We start from the raw sequence: 22,816 nt of genomic DNA on the forward strand, positions 1-22,816 counted from the left end.
TAAGTAAGTAAATTAATAACCGAAATCAATGTCACTTGGCATTACTTTTTTGTTTTCATGAACTCATTGACCTGACCTTGAAATGCTATCTTTGTTCGTGCTTTTCCAGGGAACTCCTGGCACATACCTGACGTCCCATTCTCTTTATGGTCCAGAGGGGAGTAAGAGCACAGTGGGCTCCATCTCTCTGGGTCTGCCTCGGCAGCAGGATCTGAACAAGCCTGGTAGGACACAGACCGTCACATTACCACGAGTAGGCTCCATAAAGTCCCAACCTGGCCTAGTTATGGACAACACCTCCTGAGGGATTACTTTATTTTGAAAGCTGTATTATTTTATTTCTTTGCATTATAACATTATACTAAAGCAAGATTTTATGGAATAATACATTTATGAGCTCAAACATAAAATTAGAAATATATTAATTACTGATTGCAAGAGCTTTCTTCAGAGGGGTCTTTTACCTTATTTGACAGGTTTGACGTTTGTTGCTTAAGCTCTTCGTTTTTCCCTCTAACTTTCAAGGAGGTGCCGTTTCATCCATACAAGATGGCAGAGGCAACCCGTCGAAGATGGTCGAGGGTCTGACAATGAGAGGATCAATCACTCAGGTAATAAATGGATGGAGTGATTTTTTTATTTTATTTTTACTGCAAAAGTGACTCCTTTTTATGTTGTATTATATATTTTTTCTTCTCTACAAAATAGGGCACACCGGCCCTGCCACAGCCCAGCATTGCTGCTGACCTTCTGAAGGGCACTATCACAAAGTTGGCCACGGAGGACCTGAACAACCCAGACAAGTCAAGGGGAGAACAGCTCCCTAAAGGTCATGTCATCTACGAAGGCAAAAGTGGTCACATACTCTCGTATGATGGTAAGTGTTTTGATATTTGAAATTATATCTGGTATTTCTCTACCCCGCACACATACCTCATCATCTATCTTTGTGTTTGGAAGCTATCAAGAACCCCAGGGAAAACACCCGCAGCCCCAGAACAGGCCATGAGCTGAAACGTACCTATGACATGATGGAGGGACCAATGGGCAGAGGACACCCAGGCAGGGAAGGAGCGCCATTTGAAGGTACTGCTGCGGTGACTATAAGTATACGCAGTGTGTCCTGGTTTATGCGTTCTGTATCAGAAGAGTGATTGTGCTCGTTTGCTTCTTAGGGTTGATCAGCAGAGCCATGCCAAGAGAAGGTCCACATGGAGAGCCTAAGGAAAGACCATTGATCACAGGATCTATCATGCAAGGTAGATCATTGTAAAGTTAGCCACAGTCCCGTAAATCACTCATGCTTACAAGTAGGGTTGGGTAACGGAAACCGCTGCCATATGGGCTTATACCACCAGTACCTACGTAATGAAACAAAAACTTTGGTGTTTCATTCGGTGCCTGAGCTGAAATACTTTATTTACGCTACTCTGATGTCTTCGTCCTTGCAGCAGGTTACGGTAGCCTACCGTTAGGAAAGCCACAGTATCAAGCTAGCCATTTATATTTATTTAAGTCAGTATTTCCCCTACCACTATTGAACGCTTGAAGTTTTTTCCCCTATGGACACAGGCCGACACATTCGCACACAAAGACACTTGCGCTCCCACACACCGGCGCGCTTTCGCAAAACTACACCCCCTCCCCGCCCCCCGAAAACCGAAACGATTCCCATCTCTGCTTGTAGCACCGAATTACGATATAAGGCTGTAATACTTTTCCATCATTTTTCCAGGAACACCTAGAACAGCCGCGGAGACTTATGAAGATGCCATGAAATATGGAAAACAGATAAAGCGAGAAAGCCCACCGATCCGCTCCTTTGAAGGGGGCATCGGAAAGGGAAAGCCCTATGAGGGAGTCAATACTATCAAAGAGATGGGACGTTCCATTCACGAAATCCCCAGACAAGATCAGCCAGGACAGGACCTCTGCAAGACCCCAGACCTGTCAGAAAGGAGGGTTATGGATGGCACCATGTCTCAGGTAACCCAATTTGACCCTTTTTACGGCAGACCAGTATTTACTACTGCATTTTTAGATCAATTCAGCGAACAAATACCATATTCTGGGCGTTGAAGCTGTATTTGACCTCTAATCTGTTAATTGGTGAATATACTGAATTAACTAATAAACACACTTGATGCAACCTATGATGAGGGTGATGGAATTGATTACTGACATGTTGTTGCTCTCATTTACCAGATTCACCCTCTGAACCAGTCAACTATTAAGCACAACGTCAAGTCCTTAATCACCAGTCCGTCTAAGCTTCCCCACAATATGCCCCAGCTCGAGGCCATGGAACGGGCCAAGTACGAGGAGGGCAAGGCAGTGCGCCACACCGTGGTCAACTCCACCGGCTCTGTCCTGCGCTCCACTCATCAGGAGGCTAGCAAATCCCAACTTAGCCCAAGCATGTACGAGGACGCTAATGCTCGCAGGACCCCTCTCAATTACAGCACCAATCCCGTATCTAGAGGGTCACCCATGTTGGGACGTGGACCAGAGGGTAATATATTAAACTCATTTTTTGACAATCTATCCAACTTGACCGTCTCAGTTCATGCAAAATTGGGGTTGCAACTAACAATTATTTTAATAATCGATTAATCTGTCCATTATTTTTTCAATTAATCTGAGAATAACAAAATCATTAATTTCCAACCCTTTATTCAAAAACTGAACTGTTTGTGCAAATTCACAGTGCAAAGCTATGCGACCAGGTTGCTCCTCAACATCTCTGAGCTATCTAGAAATCCAATTCAGAAAACTAGACAGGATTTGTTTGAATGTCAGAACTTGCTCTCTATACTACATTTACATGCACACACATGCAAACTATCAGTTGTATAGATGCACACACTCACAAACTATCACACTCAGACACACACACACACAAGCACTGATTCTCTCACTCCCTTTGTTCAGACACTTTGCATCCAAGTCCGCACTCTCTCATGGCTCAGGCTCGCTCTTTTCTTGGTGGCTATTTCAGCCGCTTAGATGGCGTTGTGGTGGCAGGGATACATAGGTAAGGCGTGGCGAGTCTCGCCATCATGGGATATCTGTCATTGTTAGCCCTCCACCACAGGAATGGTTTTTTTCTTTTTTTGCTCTGGTCTCTTCCACTCAGTCTCATCAAATTTGATCGATTTCATTGATTTGTTTTTGCAGCTCTACTCTAAATAAAACCATTAAACACATGAACAATCCTCTGATTGAAGGACGGAGGTGCTCTCCACTCACCTACAGTTGCCCTATAGAGCCAAACTAAATATATTGAGGCATTTATCTCACTAAACCAGGTCATCTTTCATAATGAAAATGTGCACCCAGTGCTGAGTGCATTGGGCAAGCATTTATTACACGGATATACTGTCAGGAGATGATATTCAGTTGTTGCCTAACCAAGCACCCATTTGGGTCTTGTGTGTTCCTTTCTGCTACAAAGGTGTTTTAAGCTCTGTGAAACCTGCTGCTCATGAAAGAAAAAGTACAATCACACCAACACAGAGGGACAATGTTCCAGCAAAGTCTCCAGTGTTGGGCGGGGACCCTCACCCAGGAGCCTCTCACAGCCCTTTCGACCCCCACCACCGGCCCGTCGGTCCAGGGGAAGTGTACAGACCCCACCTGCCTCCACATCTCGACCCTGCCATGGCTATGACGCTCCACAGAGGGCTGGATCCTGGTACAGTCTTTATTTCCTTTCTACCATCAATTGAAACACCAAAAATAGCCTTGTCTCTGGGTAAATTGATAAAGGCAGCTCAGGCCCACTAATTCATAGGCACTGCGTGGCCAGGATATCTTTCAGCTGAAGACGTCAGCAATGGCGATTGGCATCTGTGAGCCTTCTGTTCATATGTTGTGTTATGTTCTTTTTTTTCTCCTACCGTCTGCTATAGCGTTCATGTTCCCCAGGCAGCCGTCTCCAACAGGCTACCACAACACCTACCAGCTGTACGCCATGGAAAACACACGGCAGACGATCCTCAATGATTACATCACCTCCCAGCAGATGCAAGTCATCCGACCTGACATGGCCAGAGGGTTGTCACCACGGGAACAGCCTGTCGCTATCCCTTACGCAGCCGGGGCTCGAGGTACAGACCTGCACCAGCTGACCCTCTTGACTGCCTCGACAGGCAGGGGCTGTAGTATGCAGACTGTGTGCTCGTGGATACCTTTTCCAGACGCCCAGAAGCAAATTACCTGGTCAAATTGATCCTATTTGCTCTTCGTGTTGGGGCTGCAATACTCTATTTATCAATTGGGTCCGGTCATCAAAGTCTCTATTTTCTGATTGGTTGCCTCTTTCAAGTTGACCACTATTACTCCCTTTGCAGCCCTGTTGTTACTGAGCAGATGAAGGTGATGGGTTACAGCTAAATGTAAACGGTGTATATTCGGAAATTGATGGATCGATTATTTTTGCTCACCGTTGGCCCTTTGCTTCTGTCTGTAAAAGGGATTATTGATCTAGCCCAGATGCCTCCAACTATCCTGTTGCCTCACCCTGGGGGAACAGGTGCACCCACATTGGAACGCATCGCCTACCTCCCCGGAGCTCAGCCCCCTTTCCCTTCTAGGGCTTTCAACCCAACCTCCATATCGCCAGGTGAGGACCCCTCCCTTCCCTATCCCCACCTGTTCCGTTATCTACCCGCCACGTTCTCTGCGTTCACTCACACCTGCATGAGTGCAGCCCTGCACTGGCCTGAGGTGTCAAAGATCAGCTCTACTTGCCCAGTGACAGGTCGAGTCTTAATCATCTTGCAGGGATTTCTCTCAAGAATGTTGGATTGTCCCACGTCAGTAGTGTTTTTTTTATTTTACCTGTGCTCCTCAATACGTCATCTTTAGTGGCACAGAAAATAGGATGTATACTGTGTACCTTGATTGTGATATGGTGAATTCAGAACTAAAGAGAGGCCTTTGGTACCAATATCAAGAGGAAGCGCAATCCTTCCTGCTGAGTCCCTTTGAGTTAACATATGTGTAGTCTGTGTGTATGATGTCTGTCATGATTGTCCCCAGGCCACCAAGCCCACCTTGCTGCTGCTGCTGCTGCTGCCGCTGCCAATGTGGAAAGGGAACGGGAGCAGCGGGATTGGGAGCAGAGGGACAGGGAGCAGCAGGATAAAGAAAGAGAAAAGGAAAGAGAAAGAGAGCATCGAGAGAGGGAACGAGAAATGCGAGAGCGGGAGAGAACCAATGAATACCTCCGTGGGGGTGAGTTGTTTCATTGATGTTTTAAAAGTTGTGAAAATCTAATTTTTTTACTTTTCAAAAGGCCACACACGAACATTGATGGTTTTGGCCCGAGTTTCAGAACCGCTCCCCTCTCTTTCTCTATGTGTAATCTATTTGTGGAGTAGCTTACTACCCCAACGAATGTTAAACAGTAACTGGACTGAATTTTCTAAAACCCACTTTTTCAATGTTTCACAATTGCGTGTCCATCAGGTGGACCAGAGCAGCCAGGACGGCCAGGGAGTCGAGGTTACCTGCACTCACCTTCTCCCTCGCTCAGGACGCAGGATGTTGTGGTTCAGCAGCGACCTAGCATCTTCCAGGGCAAGAGTGTCATCACCGCTCTAATGTAAGTCTCAGGCTACATTTAGATGAGCTCACTCGTACTCTCTATAAAATGTCCGCTCATGTATGTATGAGGGTTTGTTCTAGAGTTGTACACATGTTTCAAACTGCCTCTTTTAACTGGACCCATTCATAAGGAAATATGGACTTTCTTTGATCTTTATTTTGCCTTTTCAGACCCCATGCAGCAGCATCATCGGCAGCAGCAGCACAGAGTAGCTCGCGCTACAGTACTGCAGCTGATGCTCTGGCTGCTCTGGTGGACGCCGCTGCCGCTGCCCCACAGATGGATGTGGCCAAGGTGAAGGAGAGCAAACACGAACGGGATGACGACATGTCTTCGTCGACTGCATCCCGGCGAGCGGCCAGCCTCTCCGAACAACAACAACAACAGCAGCAGCAGCAGCAGCAGCAGCAGGAGGCAGAGAGGCGATCCATGCAGTCACCATATGGCGTTATGTCTCTGCCAGGGGGTAAACCCCATCCAGGTTACTCTGAGGGTCCTGGAGTTGGGAATAAGGACAAGGGCCCTCAAACCTCAAAGTCCCGCATCGAGGAGGAGCTTCGGACTCGTGGAAAGACGACTATTACAGCCGCTAACTTCATAGATGTCATCATCACACGGCAGATAGCCTCAGACAAAGACTCACGAGAGCGAGGCTCTCAGAGTTCTGACTCCTCTAGCAGCTGTGAGTGTTTTGGATACATGCAAATAATTATTACAAATAATGATATATTATATAATTTCAAATAATTATATATTATTCAAACTGGCCACATGTGTTGGAACTAGCTTTCATAGAACTGGCACCTTTTATTTTTTCATAGAAGATAATGACCAAAGCTTCAGATTGCATCTTGGGCTGTGCATTTATAGTAACTCTTGGTCCGTACTTGTCCTGCAGTGTCATCCAGTCGATACGAAAACCCTGGCGGAGGAGCCATTGAGGTGATAAGCCCTGCTAGTTCCCCAGTCCAGCCTCAACAGGACAAACCTGAGGAAGGGCAACAACAGGCAGCAAGTATGAACACACCAACTCCGTTTGAGCATATGATGTTTTCGAGTAAGTAGTTCAATGAAAATGGTTAATTTCATTCAAAGATTGTATCAAAGATTTTGTGCTTTGGAGGACACGTATCAGATTTAGCTGTGGCGGCTAAATTTAGCTGCTTGGATATTGGCTTTAACTGAAATGACTTACCCCACTGACCTTGTCATGTGAGACTTTCAGTTACATTCCTCTGCACCAGTCTCGTCACGAGACTCCACTTGAAGTTATTCCTGTCTCCTGCAAACAAATGTGGACCATTTGTTGTTGGCATACAGTGTATTAGCTCTTCCCTGTCTGTCTTCCCTGTCTCTACGCCTCATCTTTACTCTTGTCTCCAACCTCTGTCTCTGGACTACATTCGCCAGCTGGCATGCGGGCCTACGACATGAGTCGTTACCGGTCATCAGGGGATCCACCCCAGACCCCGTCCTCCCATGTTGATGGCTACTCCCAGGTTACAAAGACTCACAGGGTCATGACCTTGGCAGACCACATTTCGGTAAAAAACGTTGGGAAATCTAAATAAAAGTAAAGCAGGACATTATCATGTTTATCAACCCATCATACATAATTGTTGTTTCCTGCAGCATATTATAACCCAGGACTTCGCCCGGAATCAGGACCCTCCTCCCGTCTCCTCCTCATCTTCGGCCCCATTCCAGAGCACGGTGCCACATGTTTCCTCCTCAGGGCGATCCAAGATGCCCAGCCGCTACAGTCCTGAGAATCAGGTCCCGGCTTCACACCACCAGAGACCCTCCAGCAGAGTTTCTCCAGAGAATACCTCTGACAAGCTTAGATCAAGGTACGTGGAACAGCCTGTTATACCTGAAATAAGCAGAATGCATCTAATGTATTACTCATCATCTGTCAACAATTTTTCTCTCTCCCCTCCCTGTCTAGGCCGGGTAAATCTCCAGAGCGTGGTGTCAGGCAGATGGAGCATTATGAACCCATCTCTCCACCACAGAGCTACCAAGGCATGGACAAACCGGAGACGAGCGGACCTCCTCCCCAAAGGCGAGAGGCTGACAACTCTGAGATCAGGTACAGGATTTCAGATTCCTCATAATCTTACCCTGTTTTTTTCTTCTATGAAACTCTATTTTATCATACGCTCCAAACTGAGGAAGAAAAACATCTGGTTTAATTAAACTTTGATTCAGAATCAGTTTTGATATTGATATTAACATTGTAGCAATAGGAGGAGTAACATTTTGAGGGTTAATTTTGTATTTGAGGAAAATAAAATCTGCCACTTGTATGAATTGAGACAGAAGGCAGAACCGTCGTCCCTGTCAGCAGTCTGACATTCCAGTGGAAGGTTGCGAGGCCCCTGTGCCAAGAGCCAAATGGCTATTTGACTTTTTGCCCTTTTGTCTTGTTCAAGGAATGACTCGCGGTCCCCAGGGAGTGGCAGCTATCTGCCTTCCTTTTTCACCAAGCTGGAGAACACCTCACCAATGGTGAAATCAAAGAAGCAGGAGATCTTTCGTAAGTTGAACTCCAACTCTGGTGTCGGTGATTCTGATGTTGGTAAGTGGGTCTTTTTTTATCCTCTTCGTTCAATCTAACGTGCATATAATAACGTGCAGACCTCTACGGTCTGACAAACTACACCGATATGTGTGCATGCAAAACATTTGTGTGCGCAGTTAACTCATTACATCTGATCTTTCAAGCTAAATAACCATTGTGATAACACAGGAACAACTTAAACTCCAGTATTTTTTTGTGGTTGCAGGAAACGCACAACCAGGCACAGAAATTTTCAACTTGCCTGCAGTTACCAGCTCAAGTAACAATTCAACTATCTCACTCAAGCACTCCACCTTCTATTGGATATCTCCTTGTATATTTTATTTATTATGTTGTGCTTTGTAGGCAGCATCAATCCTAGGAATCACTCCTTTAGTGACCCGGCCAGTAACCTGGGCCTGGAGGACATCATCCGCAAAGCCTTGATGGGCAACTTGGAGGAGAGACAGGAGGAGCACCAGGGAGGAGTAGGGACTCACGGGGCCACGAGCAACACACCGGGCCAGGGCAGCGACGCACGCCAGGAGGCCAACCCGTCACCCAGCATGGGTAGGCCCAATTTACATGATCAATTTGGCACGTGATCAGCGGGGATCTGTTGTCTTACACATTGCTGATTTCCGCTTTCTGCCTGTTGAATCCACAGGGAAGCAGAAGCACAGCAAAGCCAGCAGCCGGAAAGCCAAGTCCCCTAACCTTGGTCAGGCCTACGCTGGAGGCGAGCGTCCGTCTTCTGTGTCCTCCGTCCACTCAGAGGGAGATTATCACAGACAAGCCCAACCCCAGTGGGGCTGGGACGATCGACCTTCGTCCACAGGTGAGCTGCCCTGCCTCTGCTCTGAAAATTCATGAAAAACTGGCTCCTGATGCTAGCTTATGCAAATATTCCAAAATGTTCTCTTTGCCCAGGATCCATGCAGTTTCCTTACAACCCGCTGACCATGCGCATACTGAGCAGCACGCCACCCACCTCCATGGCTTCCCCCTCCATGCAGCAGCAGCAGCAGCATCAACAGCAGCATCAACATCAACAACAACTGCAGCACCACCAGCAGCAGCAGCAGCAGCAACAACAACAGCTGCAGCCGCCTCCAGCTGGAGCCCCGGTGGCCCAGCAGCGTGTGTGGTCTTTGCTGTCGGAGCAATACGAGACCCTGTCTGACAGCGACGACTGAGCCCTCAATACAGCCCCAAAAACCAGAAGAAAGGCCTGTGTCAAGGTCTACCCCCCCCCCCCCCCCCCCCAAACCCTCTACCATCTCTCCCAGAACTATCTTTGATGGTGACTGTGTCCTTTTTTTTATTTTTGGTGCTATGGTGCCCACTGGCTGTTAGATGAGAGTTCAAGCAACATTCTCGGACAGGGAGGGGGGGGGGCTCTCCAGAGCAAAACTGGCTTTGTTCTGAAGGCACACCCAGCCTGTAATAAACGAGATTTGACTAAGGGGATACCCTGAGCTAAGGCGGGTGAGCTATAGTAAAGAGGAGGAGCTTAAAATGAGAGACTATTTCCTAATTTTGGAGATTTCTGTAAAGATGTACCATGTCTTTAAGAAAACCATTGTATGTAAATAGAGTAACCTTTTGCAGTGTTTTCTTAACTTGAAGATTTCTTATTTTAATGTTGCTTTTAAATTGATCCACTTTAATTGGGAAGAATGAGGGTGTAAACTTGAGTATCAAAGTTGGTCTCTCCCAGTCCACCCCAACTCCACAACCTGACAGCCACTCTAATATTTTTACCATAGCGACGCCAATCGGACACTTGGTTTGTCCTTGACCACGAGTGGAGCACAGAGCTACTGTGCCATCTCTGCGCCACCAGAGCGTGAACGTTCGAGGATGTAAACAAAACACAGACTGGCATTTCAAACAGCAACGATATTCGATGACCATCTGCGTCACGCAGAGTGGAGATGATGCATGGGTTGTAACGATCAGATGGTAGCGGTAACTTCTCGGGCCGTTCTAGACGGAGACGGGTCTTCAAAACAAGTTGAGAACACTGGTGTCATAGCAGAAAGATGAAAAGTCTGATATAAGCTTAATCTTACCGGAAAATATATTCTAATTTCTACTTCTGAACCCGGCTGAATAATGAAAGTGAGCCAATGTTTTTTTTCTTTTCAATAGAGCTGTCCATGGTGTGTCACATGTCTCTGCAGTTTCCAACCTGTCCACAATGATCTGCTCTGCAATGTTGTCGTGGTGAAATAAAATAGTAAGTCAGGTTTTGCTACGCCTTGTGACTTGAGAAAGAAGGCAGCTTTAACTAATTTTCTCAGAGATATACGTTTGTGTTTGCTGTATGTATTTGTTTCTGTAGTCTTTTGTTACCTTTTTTTCTTTTTGATACTGTCCTGTTAAAAATCTGAACTCTGTACGTTTTTGTTTTTTTCATCACACAAAAAAAACAACTAACCAAACATAAAGAATGGTCTGCACCATTGTTGCACTTTTTTTGCTTTGTAGCTTGCGACAAAAGAAGCATACTACCTGCTGTGTAACTTATTCAACCTCCAGCATAGGAGTATACTGAGCTGTGCTTGAACTTTCCAACACTCACAGAAATCTGGATGTCTTGACATCCTGTTTTTTCTTGTACCTGGTACATGATTCTGTAGCGTTGACACTTGCATCATAGTTATCAATTTTAAGTGTATGGTACTGTTAAATGTTTGAGTTTCCTGCCATGTCATACAGCGCTGAATATGAATTATAGGTCAACTTCATAAATGGTAGTAATGTTCCTTTGAAAGTATGTGAAGAAAATACCACACTTTGGCTTTCAGCTTTCACATTTCTCAGATAACAAACCGTTCTGCTTTAAACTAGATATTTTTTTCATTTTGCATCATTGTTATAGCGCATTGTTTTAGATTTTAAATTTTCTGTCATTTTCAACATCTTTGGTATTAATCCTGTTTACACCGGATGGTATGTGTTTACAAAGGTAATGACAAAAAAGTTTACAAACTTGAATCTTAAGGAAATCTGACATGAAGCCGAAAAAGAATTGGAGCAACTTTTCAGCTCTCTATCAAACACACGGTGGTGACTTTTTTGTTGTTTCTTTTTGCAATTGAGGCTTGAAAACCCGTGTATCCTGATGTTGAAATGCAATGTTTGTATCGCACAATGTCTCTTAGTAGGCTATTACAAGAGTTCAGACCAATCAAATAAAGTGGATCAGTTCTCCACCACTGAAAAGAGAGGTTCTTAAGGTTCAGGTTCTTTACTAAACGTTTTCAAGTTAATTAATTTCATATGAAAAGACAACATTTGAAATAGATCAGCTATTTATAAGTTAAAGACTTCGACTGGACAGTATTTCCCCAGTATTGAAACCGTTTTTTACACCTGTCTGCTGCTGGCAGGTTATCCTTTCACTCCACATATTTTAAACCTGAGCCAAGTGAAAAATCTGCTTTTGAGCTACATGGGTTCACTTTGCATTACGTCATGTGCCTTAGCGCTAAATGAAGATGATGGTGGGGATTTTCTTTGAATCGCAGTGTGTTGCAGAATGCTACTGCTTAGTCGATGGAGTGTCCTACTAGTCTTTTTGTCTGAGACTGACTGGCAGAGTGCAAGATGGGGGACATCGTTATACCTGGCTCAAAGGATGTGTTAGAATGCTTTCCATTTCGGTGAGCCAGTGCCGTACCTCGACTTGTATGGATGTTTCGCAGCAGCAGGTAAAAGCAAAATTGGTTTTCGGCAAGCAAAATGCCTTTTATGAGCCCTGTTTCTGCCGAGTTTGTGTTCTGACACCTGCATTCTTCTGCTTTAGTTCAACAGATGTCGAGAAGAGTCTATACAAGATACTCAGCAACAAAGTATTGGTATGTTTTGTTATTGTCATTAGCTTATAATGATTGGCCTTCTAGGGCAACATAAGTGCATTAAAACATTTACTCAAACCAAGTAAGGCTTGACATTTACATTTTTTTACGTGGTGCAATATTTTTTTTTTCTAACTTGATATCTATCAGTTTGGATTGTTTTATACACTCCTGCATAAGGAGATTTGTTTTAGGTAGAAATGTGATACACTCAATCCTCTCGTTTAGTATTTAAACATATTGCATTAATTATACGAAGAAATTGACTATGGTAATCAGTTGAAAGCAAATTTATTTTTAAAAACTTAATAGAACAGGGTCAGTGTAGAATTACCAATATATGAATTGGATCACAGAACATTAATTAAACATACAATGGTCTGAAATATTATGGTATAAGCCTCTTCAATCTCATCCCTGCACAGGCTCAAAAGTAACGTCTTACCTAGTACTTAAAGTCCGAAATCAACAATTATATATTTTTATTTTCTGAATTATCTACGTTAATGTAGTTTAGGAACATAAAATCAAAGGTTATAAGGGGTCAAAATTGTTTCAACAGTTTCCCCTGTCATCTAACAGTGAAGGGACAAAAGTACATTTTAATCATAATTACTTGTGTTTTGGTGCCAAAACTATTTGTAATGTAATACATTTGATATTAATTATACTAGTACAAAATGTACATGGCAAGTGACCACAAACTATGTTTGATATGCTAAAGAACTTCCAATTCATGTTCATGTTCATGACTTGTATGGGCTTCTAGACTTGAGCTGAACATTCAACCAGAAAACTATTGTTGTGCCTCAATGACGGTCTATGTACCACAATAAAGCCTAATTAATAGACCTGTGTTTAAGATTTGACCGAGGTAGAGTGACATTTTGATTACAATGGTATTCAACCAATTCTTAACTGAAACCCAACCTATATTCTTAACAATTATATTCTTAAGAGCACTTAATGATTTATGTTCAACAAAAAATGGCAAGATTAGTTAGGGAGACATATTTTTCATTATTCAAAGCCTCCCACACACGTTCATCAAACACAAAAGTGCCTAAACTGTAGCATTTTGAAGCAATATGATGGATGACAACCTCCTCTTACTTTTTGAAACCATTATAAAGCTATTGTAGTGTGATGTAATACAACAGCCCTGAGTTAATGTTCTCCTCAGTAACGTTTTATGGGTTTCATACATCGTATATGAATACAAATTAAATGTACACCTGTCAGTAAAGTTCTGCAGCAACACAATCTAGTGCTCCATAATATAACGTTATATACCATTTTTATTAAAAAAACAAAACGAAACAAGCTTGATAGTAAAATACTTAACAGTCAAGAACTGTATTATTCTCCTACTTGATTCTCCTGGGAACACAAGCCTGCCGTATTGAGAAAGGACGTCTATGCAGCGGGGTATACAGCGTTACAGCTCCTTCTACCGTCGGGGACTTTGAAAAGGAACGAACTCTGTTTGTTTTTTTTGCGTGAGAAACTGAATGTGTGCGTGTGAAAACATGCAAACGCGTCACGGCAAAACCGTGAGAGTTGGCAGCTCTGTACGGAATATTATGAAATGACAAAGTCTGTTTTACAAAAATGATGCAGGTGGTTTCGTACAGTAGCTGTTAAAAGCTGTTTAAATAATATCCACATTTTCCCTTCACGTCAGTTTATTTTGGAGGGAAATAAAAAGTTCAAACCGGAAGTCGTAATGTTGTGGTCTGCCCCCATTGGCCACTGAAGTCCGTGGCATCCGGAAACGAACCGGCGTTAAAAATGCGTTCGTTTTTACCTGCAGTGGCCGAACAGCTTTTTCGAGATATTCAAAAGACACACCAGGAAACTTCCCAAAGTAAGTCACGGGTTGTGAATCAGATACACGTAAAAGGGGAGCTGCAGCTGCAAGTAGCTGCAACATTAACCATTAAGCGCTAATAGAGCCGCACGTGACTCAAACCCAGTCAAATATAACGTTACGTTCGGTATAACAAACGTGTATTTCCCCCTTTCATTCAAATCCAGTTGTCTTTAATTATAGCATTTGTTGATTCACTTTATCTGCGTTCAGCGGTTTACTTCGATGTAGTTCATTATTTGGACTGTGGGTGGCGCTGCCGTCTTACATTTCTACACAAATTCTTCTCTCCATCCAGCAGGCTTCTGTCTGCACACCGACACAGAGCTTCACATGTACCTTTCACTCCACACACGTAGAAGGGACCGTACTGTGTAATTGAGGACATCATTTAGGTGGTCACTTCCAGGGTCCCAGAATGAGACATTTTTGAGAGCAGACATATTAACTTGTCAAACCTCAATAGGCAGTAATAATAACAACAGCTCTGTTATTTTTATGTGTCCCCCGTTATGCATGGCGCCAAAGCAGTTAAATCAGCTTTTATTAGTAAAAGTATTGTTTGCACCAAGCTCTCAAATAGGCAGATAACATTGCAGTTCTTGAACATTAATTACATAAAACAATCCGCTATTATTGACATGCCATAAAATATGCAAATGTAATTCTGTCAAAAACCTAAAACAAGGTTTTGTGTATATTGTCCATAAAGGATAACCTCATGCCAAGCAACAAATCCAAATATTGCTTGGTATGCCAGTGTTAGTTGGCCACGCTTAATCTTCCAAACTGAAGCGCACCGAAGCTTTGACTTTGAGAAAAGCTGGTTGTGCACCGAGGGATTTACCAATATTGGAGGTTTAAATAGTCAACGCAAGGCCATCTCAGCAATTGTTCTTTTTTTTTTTTTACACAAATGAAAGATCGCTCACTTGGAGTGGATAGAAACATAATCAAAACCTTTACCAAAAAGTGGAATTACCACAATGTAAAAGTCTTACAGAACGTAAACCTGATTTAAATTTGCACACTTTATATTAAAGGAGTCAATATAACAATGCATCACAAAACCAAAGCACTAAGCATTCATGTCTGGGCAAAATTCTCCAGTGGCTAATTAACATTTATTAACAAGCAAAGTCAAACATGTAATCAAGAAGTAAAATGTTTGTCTTTGTATCTGAATATAGTATATTTACCTCAACATCAAAACAAAGCAGGGTTCTAATAAGAGGTCAATTGTGTTTCATGTCTTCTAAACCAATATTAATTAGATTAAATTGTTGAGATTTTTTAGTTGTATCAAAACAAATACTCTGTTCTGTTTCATTGCAGTTCCTGATGACCTGCTTATTGCGTGAGTATCAATCTTGTTTGTTCCATTACTACCCATTGACTTACATCACTGATATTTATCAATAATTCTGCAAACATCAATTACACTAAGTGCAGAAACCACTACTCGGAGGAAAAAGGGAGAAATATTTTACTGCCTGGATTTACCAAAGTGACGTAGCACTGGGACACAAAGTCACAATGCTGCGCTGTGTCTTTACCGAGACATTTCCTGGCATTGTTGTTTGACTTTCTGCAAGTGAAGGGATGCTCACTGTCTAGTCGACACATCCTGTCCGTCTGTCTGTCAGGAAGCCTCTACTTCAGGGGCTCTTCATCACACTCTGTGGGTATTTACAACCAGACATCGATCTGTTTTCATTCATTTCCTGGTTTCTCTCTTTGCCTCGGTGGAAAAAAGTAACTTCGAAAACTAGAAAAAAATGAATTATTGCAAAAATAAAGTCTGATCTATGAGTTTTTCTGCTTATTGCTTTCAATGTCATTATTATAAACGTGCATGGTATTTCTCATCCTTTTGCCGTAATATTCTTTTATATATATATAGATAAAGACCATATAAGACCCCCGGCCACTTAATTAGTTAAACCTGTTCAATTGCCTGTCAACACCAATGGCTAGTCTGCCATTCACATGGCCGCAACTCAACGCATTTAGGCATGTAGACGTGGTCAAGACAACTTGCTGAAGTTCAAAAAGAGCATCAGAATGGGGAGCAAAGGGGATTTAAGTGACTTTGAACGTGGTGTGGTTGTTGGTACCAGACGGGCTGAGTGCGTCACAAAAGATGGTTGTGATTCTCACTCACAACCATCTCTAGGGTTTACAGGGAACGGGCCAAAATATCAGATCTTGAAGAAGATGGGCTACAGCAGCAGAAGACCACACCAAAATTGGACAATAGAAGATTTTAAATACATTGCCTGGTCTGATGAGTCTTGATTTCAGCTGCAAAATTCAGATGGTAGGGTCAGAATTTGGCATGAACATGAAAGCGTGGATCTGCCGTGTATCAAGGGTGGTGGTGGTGGTGGTGGTGGTGGTGTAATGGTGTGGAGGCCCTTAGTACCAATTGAGCATGTTTTAAATGCCACAGCCTTCCAGAGTACTGTCACTGACCCTTTGTGGCCACAGTGTACCATCTTTTGATGGCTACTTCCAGCAGGATGATGCACCATGTCACAAAGCTCATATCACCTCAAACTGGTTTCTTGAACATGACCATGAGTTCACTATACTGCACAATCTCATAGAGCGCCTCTGGGATGTGCTGGAACGGCAGATTCTCATCATAGATGTGCAGCTGACAAATCTGCAGCAACTGCGTAATGGTGTCATGTCAACACGGACCAAAATCTCTGAGGAATGTTTCCAACAACTTGTTGAAAGTAACCACGAAGAATTAAGGCAGTTCTGAAGGGAAAGGGGGTCCAGTCATAGTGTGATCTACACAGGTGTAGTTATAGTAAACGTTTGACACTGGCAGAACAATTATTAAAACTGTTTTCTTTTTTCTTTTTGATATTTTTCATTGGATGCATAATGTTCATGTTTAGATCTTTTAAACAGAGCTAACAACAACTCTCTTCTGTGTTTTCCTCTCTCAGGCTGAAGTTTGTTTTTGGGTCGTGTGCGCTGCAGGCTTTGGACCTTGTTGACCATCATTCAGTCACCTGTCTGTCTTCGCCCAGTGGACGCAAAGCATTCCAGGTATGTCATGCTGTCCATAAAACTAATTGATTGCATTTTAACATTCTTTTCTGACTCCGGGTAACTCAGGGTTATTTATTTTGTGTTTTTCAAAAGTGAAATAGTTCTACGCAATAGTGTAGTGTTTATTTCCGTTGATCTTTTGGCCCCTTAGAGATGGATACTGATGTACTTTAGTGTCTCAAACTCACGGAAGAAAAGAGTAAGACCTTTTTATTGTGATTTAAATTATAATATATCAATGCAAACATATAATTACAAACCTGAAACAATGTCGACTGACTGAGTGTTTGCCATAGATGTGATTGGGCTCCTTGATTCTTGAAACAGAATCTCAGTGGGAAGTGGACAGACTTGTTTTTGGAGAAACAAGGCAGCCCACCACACTGAGGTTGTGGTCATTGTGACCCAAATTTCCTGTAAACTCCTTCAGCCTACAAAAAATGGTTTTCTGAAAGGAAAGAACAATGCAGCTAAATAAAGACATCTGTTGACATTTTCCACTTCATTTCCCTCAAGGTTATCTGGTGTCACAAACCCTTTTCAACTTTTGTTCTTTTAGGGAGAACGAGAAGAGAAAGTTTTCACCATACAAATAGATTTATAATTTGTATGTCGGAGAAAACATAGTGCCATAGAATAAAAAAATGTATCACTGAATTGAGAGGGTAATTGGAGCCTTCGTCAGTCCATTTCCTCATTGCAGCACTGATTCACGGCATTAGATTGTTGAGAACAAACAACACATTGGATGCAGTGTCTCGCAGACTGCAGTGAGCAGTGGGAGTCTTGTGTGTGGGAACATGTGGGTGGTTCACATGTTTTCTCTGATCCGTCGCTGCGCTGTTCCACGCACACCGGTTTGAAACAAAAAAGCCGCTGGAAAAATCAAGCCAGCCTCTGTTGAAAGAATCTTCCTAACGACACTTTTAATGCCAACTAGTTACTACAGGCTTCTCTTTTGAGCACATCGTTTTTGATGTCAGCCGTCTGCTCGGACGGCGTCTTCTAAAGGCATGACAGAAATGTTTAGCCTACTCTCGTTTTTAACATGACATCGAGTGCTTCATTAAGCATCTGTTGAAAACAGTCCGTGCTCTTCTCATGCTTCTCATCTGGAACCAGAAGGTGGATGGCACGGCACAAGGCCCCAGCTAATGTAACCAGACTTTCAAGATATAAAAGTTGGAGGAAAGGAGGTGAAGGTCAGCCCGTATGTTCTTCCCTCTGGGTGGACCATATTTGGGCAGCATGGGACAGTTGGAAGGACGTTGTTGAACTTCTTGAAGAGAGTGAAAGCAGTAATGACATTTTGGGAAGCATTGACTCACTTAGAAGATGGAGCCCCACCGCGGTTAGCCTGTCAAGGGTAGTTACGAGTTTCCTGTGTGAGGAACGTTTTCTCATACGCTTTCCCGAAAAAATATAAATGTATACTTAGACAATGCTGAGTGTTGAGTTTACTGGAAGTACTGTGACGCGCGTGCGAACTGTGTCAGTGATGCCAAATTAGTTGAAGTTTACAAATGTTGCCCTTTCCCGGTTAATATTATTTTAGCCTGAAGACTGACTGAGTAATGAACCACAACCCGTCTGTGTATGACGGGGTTTGCTCTTTCAAGTGTTAATTACATGGACCGTTTTGATAACTGATTAATCACTAACAAGATTAGAGCTGTAATGCCAAACATGTTCAGGTTCCAGCTTCATCACATTTGAGGAATTAGCTCATGTTTTTCCTCTATAACTGGAAATAGAAAATTTCTGGGCTTTGGACTGTAGGCTGATCAAAACAAGCAGTTTGACATTATATGCTAGAATAATTAACCAAATTAACCAATAAAGTTGTGGGCTACAATAAAAGATATCTGTGAGACATGTCTGATTAGTCCGTGGGCAACGGAGCAAAAGTGGCCTCGTAAGTTGTGATGACGCTTTGTAAACACGGGTGGCTGGCTGTGAGGAGAGGCATCTAAACATCCTCCGTCGGCCAAGGACTTCATGCAGTATGCTGCACAGACACAAAGATTCCCCAGCTCAACGAGTTCCCGGAGCCTTACATTTCCCTGACGTCGTGTTTGTGGCTTGGAAGCAGTGGATGGAGGGCCGTCCAAAGTCCGGGTCCTCTGGCTGCTTCCCCCGTGAGAGCCGCTGCTGAGACGGAGCCGGAGCTCTGCTGTGGCTTTAACCCTGCGGCGACTGAATGGAACCTCTAGATGTACAGCGTCACTCTTGATTACTGTGCTGCGCTGACGATGTTTGCTGACGACTTTGCGGTGTGAGCTGGCACAGAGTCACACAATCAATGATGACCGCGTACGACGAAGAGGCCCAAGTGTGAGCTGGTTTTAAACGAACTTGACTCTTCAGAACCCGCAGGGGTCCTCGGCTTGGAACCCACAGTTGTGCTTTCTCTCATCCTCATCTCGCTGTGCAATGGCGCTTTATTCATCTGCACTCAGGTGCTTTAGGTCCATGCGATCGTCTCCGATGTGTCTTATTTATAATGAAGTGTCACGTTGAAGAAATGGGACGTGTTTGCTTGTGTAGGTCACAGGGAAAGGTAATTTATCGATGCTCCGGAGAATAATGGAGTCTGCTGTGCTACCTTGGGAGGCATTAGTTATTGTGAAGTGTCAAGCTAATCCGCCGACTTCGTGTCCTCATGGGCGTGACGACAGGACTTAAATCACTGTCTCTAGCTGCGCAGATGCAGCGGCAGCATCCTGGACGGAACTTTCTGTCAGCTGAGGCCATTAGACGACACATACGAGCTGTTTAAATATGCATCGTTTCCTCCAGGTAACTAATGTAAAACGACGACGATGATGATGGTGGGGGCAAACCTCACCTTCAACCCAACCATCAGTCGGCCACTTCTTGGACAGATGCAGAAGCAGAGTCCACCCTGAAGCAGGGTTGAAGTAGGAATGTTACTGTGATTTTGGACTGTGAAGTCGGTCAAAAAGGGGGAGTTGCTGCATGGAGACTTGGATGTGTGACGTCGACAGGTGATGTGACTCTGTGACTGACTGCTGAGCTGTGATTTAGAAGACGTGCCTTTTTGTGCATTATGTTGATTCTCAAAAGTAAAAAGAACACAATTACACAGGATGTCCCTGCAGTGAGAACTAAAAAAACAAAAAACATCAGCTCTCTCAATCACATCAAAGAGTTTTGGGGGATGATGTGACTTCCAATCAATAAGCGGTCGGCAAAACAACTCTGTTTACAATTCTGTTATCACGACTGATTGGGGACTGGTTAGAAGAGATGCCTTTACCACAGTTAAATACCAGGACTGTTGTGTGTACTTGCGTGTTAACAGGGTGAGTTCATACATGAAGCAGCTGCAGGACTCGTCACTGGACGACATCATCGCTAGTCTCGACTGATGATGATTTGTGACGATCTTTAAGGTTTGTGTAGGGGGATGGAGAAAAATAGACAAGGAATTGGCCCAAGTTAAATGTTCAGTAGAGGTTTCCTCTGAGGACCTTCGGCCAGCCGGTCTTGTCTGGACCAGTTTGGGGAACATCTGGGGTCCAGGAAGAGCTTGTTTTCCTTCGGGCCTTCAGTGCTCCTCAGCTCCATTACGCACGAGCGGCAGTACAAATAGGATTTTGATTCTTCCTGACTGGCGACCATCTTCCCACTTGTCTCTTTTTCTAATGAGGTCGATGCACAAACGTGTTGCCACATATTTAAATGTACTTTGCATGATCTGTTGCAGGTAATCGGAGGCTCGGGGCGTTTGTACACTTGCTTTGCGTCCTGTCACTACTGCCCGTGCCCGGCCTTCGCCTACAGCGTGCTGCGCAGGAACGACGGCCTGCTGGTGAGTCTCAAACATCTACACTCACAGGCGAAGGCTGGCACTTGATGCTTGTTCAGATTTTGATTCTACTTCCAGTATACTTTGATCATTTTACAACATTTTTTAAACCTAGTATTGTTTCTGTATTTAGTATTTTGTAGACATACATGTTTCAAAGTTAGTAATCACAAAATGTGATCATGACATATCTGTCCATAATGCTTTAATGGTTGTTGAAATAATTCAGATTTTTCATAGTTTTCTCAATATTATATATAAAAAGAAAGTAGAAGTAGAAAGAATGTATGTGACTTTTTCATGCACAAAAACTACTCAAAGTTTTTTTTTGTACTTGATGGCAGATGACCTGCCACTATTTTACACTCATGCTCAACCTCAATATTCCATTAACAACGTCCTCCCCAATTAGCAACAAGGCCTGAGACAGAAGCGGACGAAACGTTTAGTGGATCTTTATAAAAAAAGACCCTCTTGGAAGCACACGATGTGTACAGCAGCATGATCACACAGAATACATGAAAGCCATTGTGAGAAATCTTTCAAAAGTAAGACAAAGCAAACCACGGAATGTGTTGTGGTCAGGTTGTGTTCGTGGTCACTATAGGCGGTCTCCCCTCTCTCTGACTTGCTGTTGCTCAAAATATCTGTTAGGAAACCGCCTCCGTTCCTGCTCCGAGTATCGAGGAAACTCGGCTCCCTGGAGGATGCTGCTCAGATCAGTGTGAGAAACGGAGAGCTGTAACGGACCGTGGAGACTCCCCACGAGCACGTCATTCCCCATGAAAAGACAGAAATAAAACCGCTCACCCCCTCAACCAACACGTATAGCCCGTTGGATAAAGTTAGACTCCATAGTATGTAGTTGGTGCAAAATAAGGCTCTGTGTTTCAACATAACTTCTCCAGTCATGAAGTACTCTGGAGTCGCAGTCCTCTCCCGCTGGAGCCGCTCTCTAGATTCCAACATGACTGGATAAGACCAAACAAGGTCCACGCTGCGCTGACGAGTGGGCCACAGGACAGATAAAGCAGCTCTCCCAGCGACAGCAGACAGCCAGGCGCTAATGAGCTAAGAAGCTGGTAAACAAACGACTGTACCTTTTGTCCTGTTCACCAGCCTTTGGCTCTTTATGTAAACATCTAAGCCGCAGGCGGGGGAGTGTGGAGGAAATCTCTTTAATAGGCTGAGATCATGATTACCACGTTAATAGAATGAGTCCAGTGACGAATGTACACAGATGCAGCAACTGTCATTAAACCTGTATTTAACGTCACCAGTTACGTCTTGTTCATCACACAAAGGGCCCCTCAGGACAAAAACACAGACAATAATACTCTCTCAATCACTGCATTTTTCTTGTTTGGAAATTTTTATAATTTTATGTAAATATCAGAAAGTTGTTTTGCATTCGCTTTGTGACTAATATTCTTGGATTGAAATTTACTCAGGGGGTAAATTTCCAGCAGGTCCTCCGTGTTCTGCTGTTTGCAGGAGATATTTTAATTTACATTATTGAAGCGTTGTTCCTGGCTTCATGTTTGTGCCGTCGACCTCATCGCCCACGTCCCTGTACTGAGTCAGTGTCTGCGCGCCTTTCCTCACAGTGCAAACACCTCCTGGCCATCTACCTGTGTGAGGCCGTAGGTGGGACTCTGCAGGAGAGCGTGTCCGACCAGCAGATGTCCGCGCTGCTCAGCGGGACAGCAGCCCCGTGACCCCCCAGGTACGTGCAGCGCGGCAGGCGCGCTGACGCGTCGTCCTGGGACCTATGGATGAGTTTTCTGCTCCTTCGTTTTTGTCCCTCTGAAAGGTTCCAGATGTTGCCTTATTTATTCATCTTTTGGTAGGAATTTTAATCGGTTTCGGGGTAAACTATGCAGCTGTTCATCGAGCATGTTTGCCTTTATTTTTAGGCTCTTCAGAAACATTTACATCCTCCAATGCTTCCAATGTGTAACGTGTAAAAATAAATTGTCATATGGGTAAAAATTGAAATGAAGGA

General features: G+C 43.7%; 2 protein-coding genes across 9 annotated transcripts in view; both read left to right on the forward strand.

Moving 5' to 3' along the window:
• Positions 1-12,122, forward strand: part of ncor1 (nuclear receptor corepressor 1) — a 47,048-nt gene extending 34,926 nt beyond the window's left edge. For 6 of the 8 annotated variants that reach the window (XM_040180103.2, XM_078106194.1, XM_078106199.1 and 3 more), the window contains 22 exons: positions 110-224; positions 526-611; positions 709-877; positions 961-1,086; positions 1,176-1,259; positions 1,736-1,986; positions 2,206-2,512; positions 3,455-3,694; positions 3,912-4,109; positions 4,475-4,624; positions 5,044-5,238; positions 5,473-5,608; positions 5,782-6,293; positions 6,510-6,668; positions 7,022-7,155; positions 7,244-7,461; positions 7,560-7,703; positions 8,047-8,192; positions 8,401-8,454; positions 8,541-8,744; positions 8,842-9,012; positions 9,105-12,122. In XM_040180103.2, the coding sequence (XP_040036037.2) occupies positions 110-224; positions 526-611; positions 709-877; positions 961-1,086; positions 1,176-1,259; positions 1,736-1,986; positions 2,206-2,512; positions 3,455-3,694; positions 3,912-4,109; positions 4,475-4,624; positions 5,044-5,238; positions 5,473-5,608; positions 5,782-6,293; positions 6,510-6,668; positions 7,022-7,155; positions 7,244-7,461; positions 7,560-7,703; positions 8,047-8,192; positions 8,401-8,454; positions 8,541-8,744; positions 8,842-9,012; positions 9,105-9,370 (4,065 nt within the window). In that variant the 3' untranslated portion in view covers positions 9,371-12,122. The remainder of the gene's footprint in view (positions 1-109; positions 225-525; positions 612-708; positions 878-960; positions 1,087-1,175; positions 1,260-1,735; positions 1,987-2,205; positions 2,513-3,454; positions 3,695-3,911; positions 4,110-4,474; positions 4,625-5,043; positions 5,239-5,472; positions 5,609-5,781; positions 6,294-6,509; positions 6,669-7,021; positions 7,156-7,243; positions 7,462-7,559; positions 7,704-8,046; positions 8,193-8,400; positions 8,455-8,540; positions 8,745-8,841; positions 9,013-9,104) is intronic. The other 2 variants (XM_040180106.2, XM_078106198.1) reach the window with 1 other exon arrangement.
• A 1,662-nt stretch (positions 12,123-13,784) lies between these two features.
• zswim7 (zinc finger, SWIM-type containing 7) lies at positions 13,785-22,809 on the forward strand. Its single transcript, XM_040182187.2, has 5 exons — positions 13,785-13,907; positions 15,246-15,267; positions 16,874-16,976; positions 20,710-20,814; positions 22,419-22,809. Exons 1-5 carry the CDS (start codon positions 13,832-13,834, stop codon positions 22,527-22,529), a joined length of 417 nt encoding a protein of 138 aa, XP_040038121.1. The 5' UTR covers positions 13,785-13,831; the 3' UTR covers positions 22,530-22,809.
• Positions 22,810-22,816: the final 7 nt, after the last annotated feature.

Source organism: Gasterosteus aculeatus, chromosome 7, assembly GCF_964276395.1.
Source record: "Gasterosteus aculeatus chromosome 7, fGasAcu3.hap1.1, whole genome shotgun sequence".
In the NCBI taxonomy this organism is placed as follows: Eukaryota; Metazoa; Chordata; class Actinopteri; order Perciformes; family Gasterosteidae; genus Gasterosteus; species Gasterosteus aculeatus.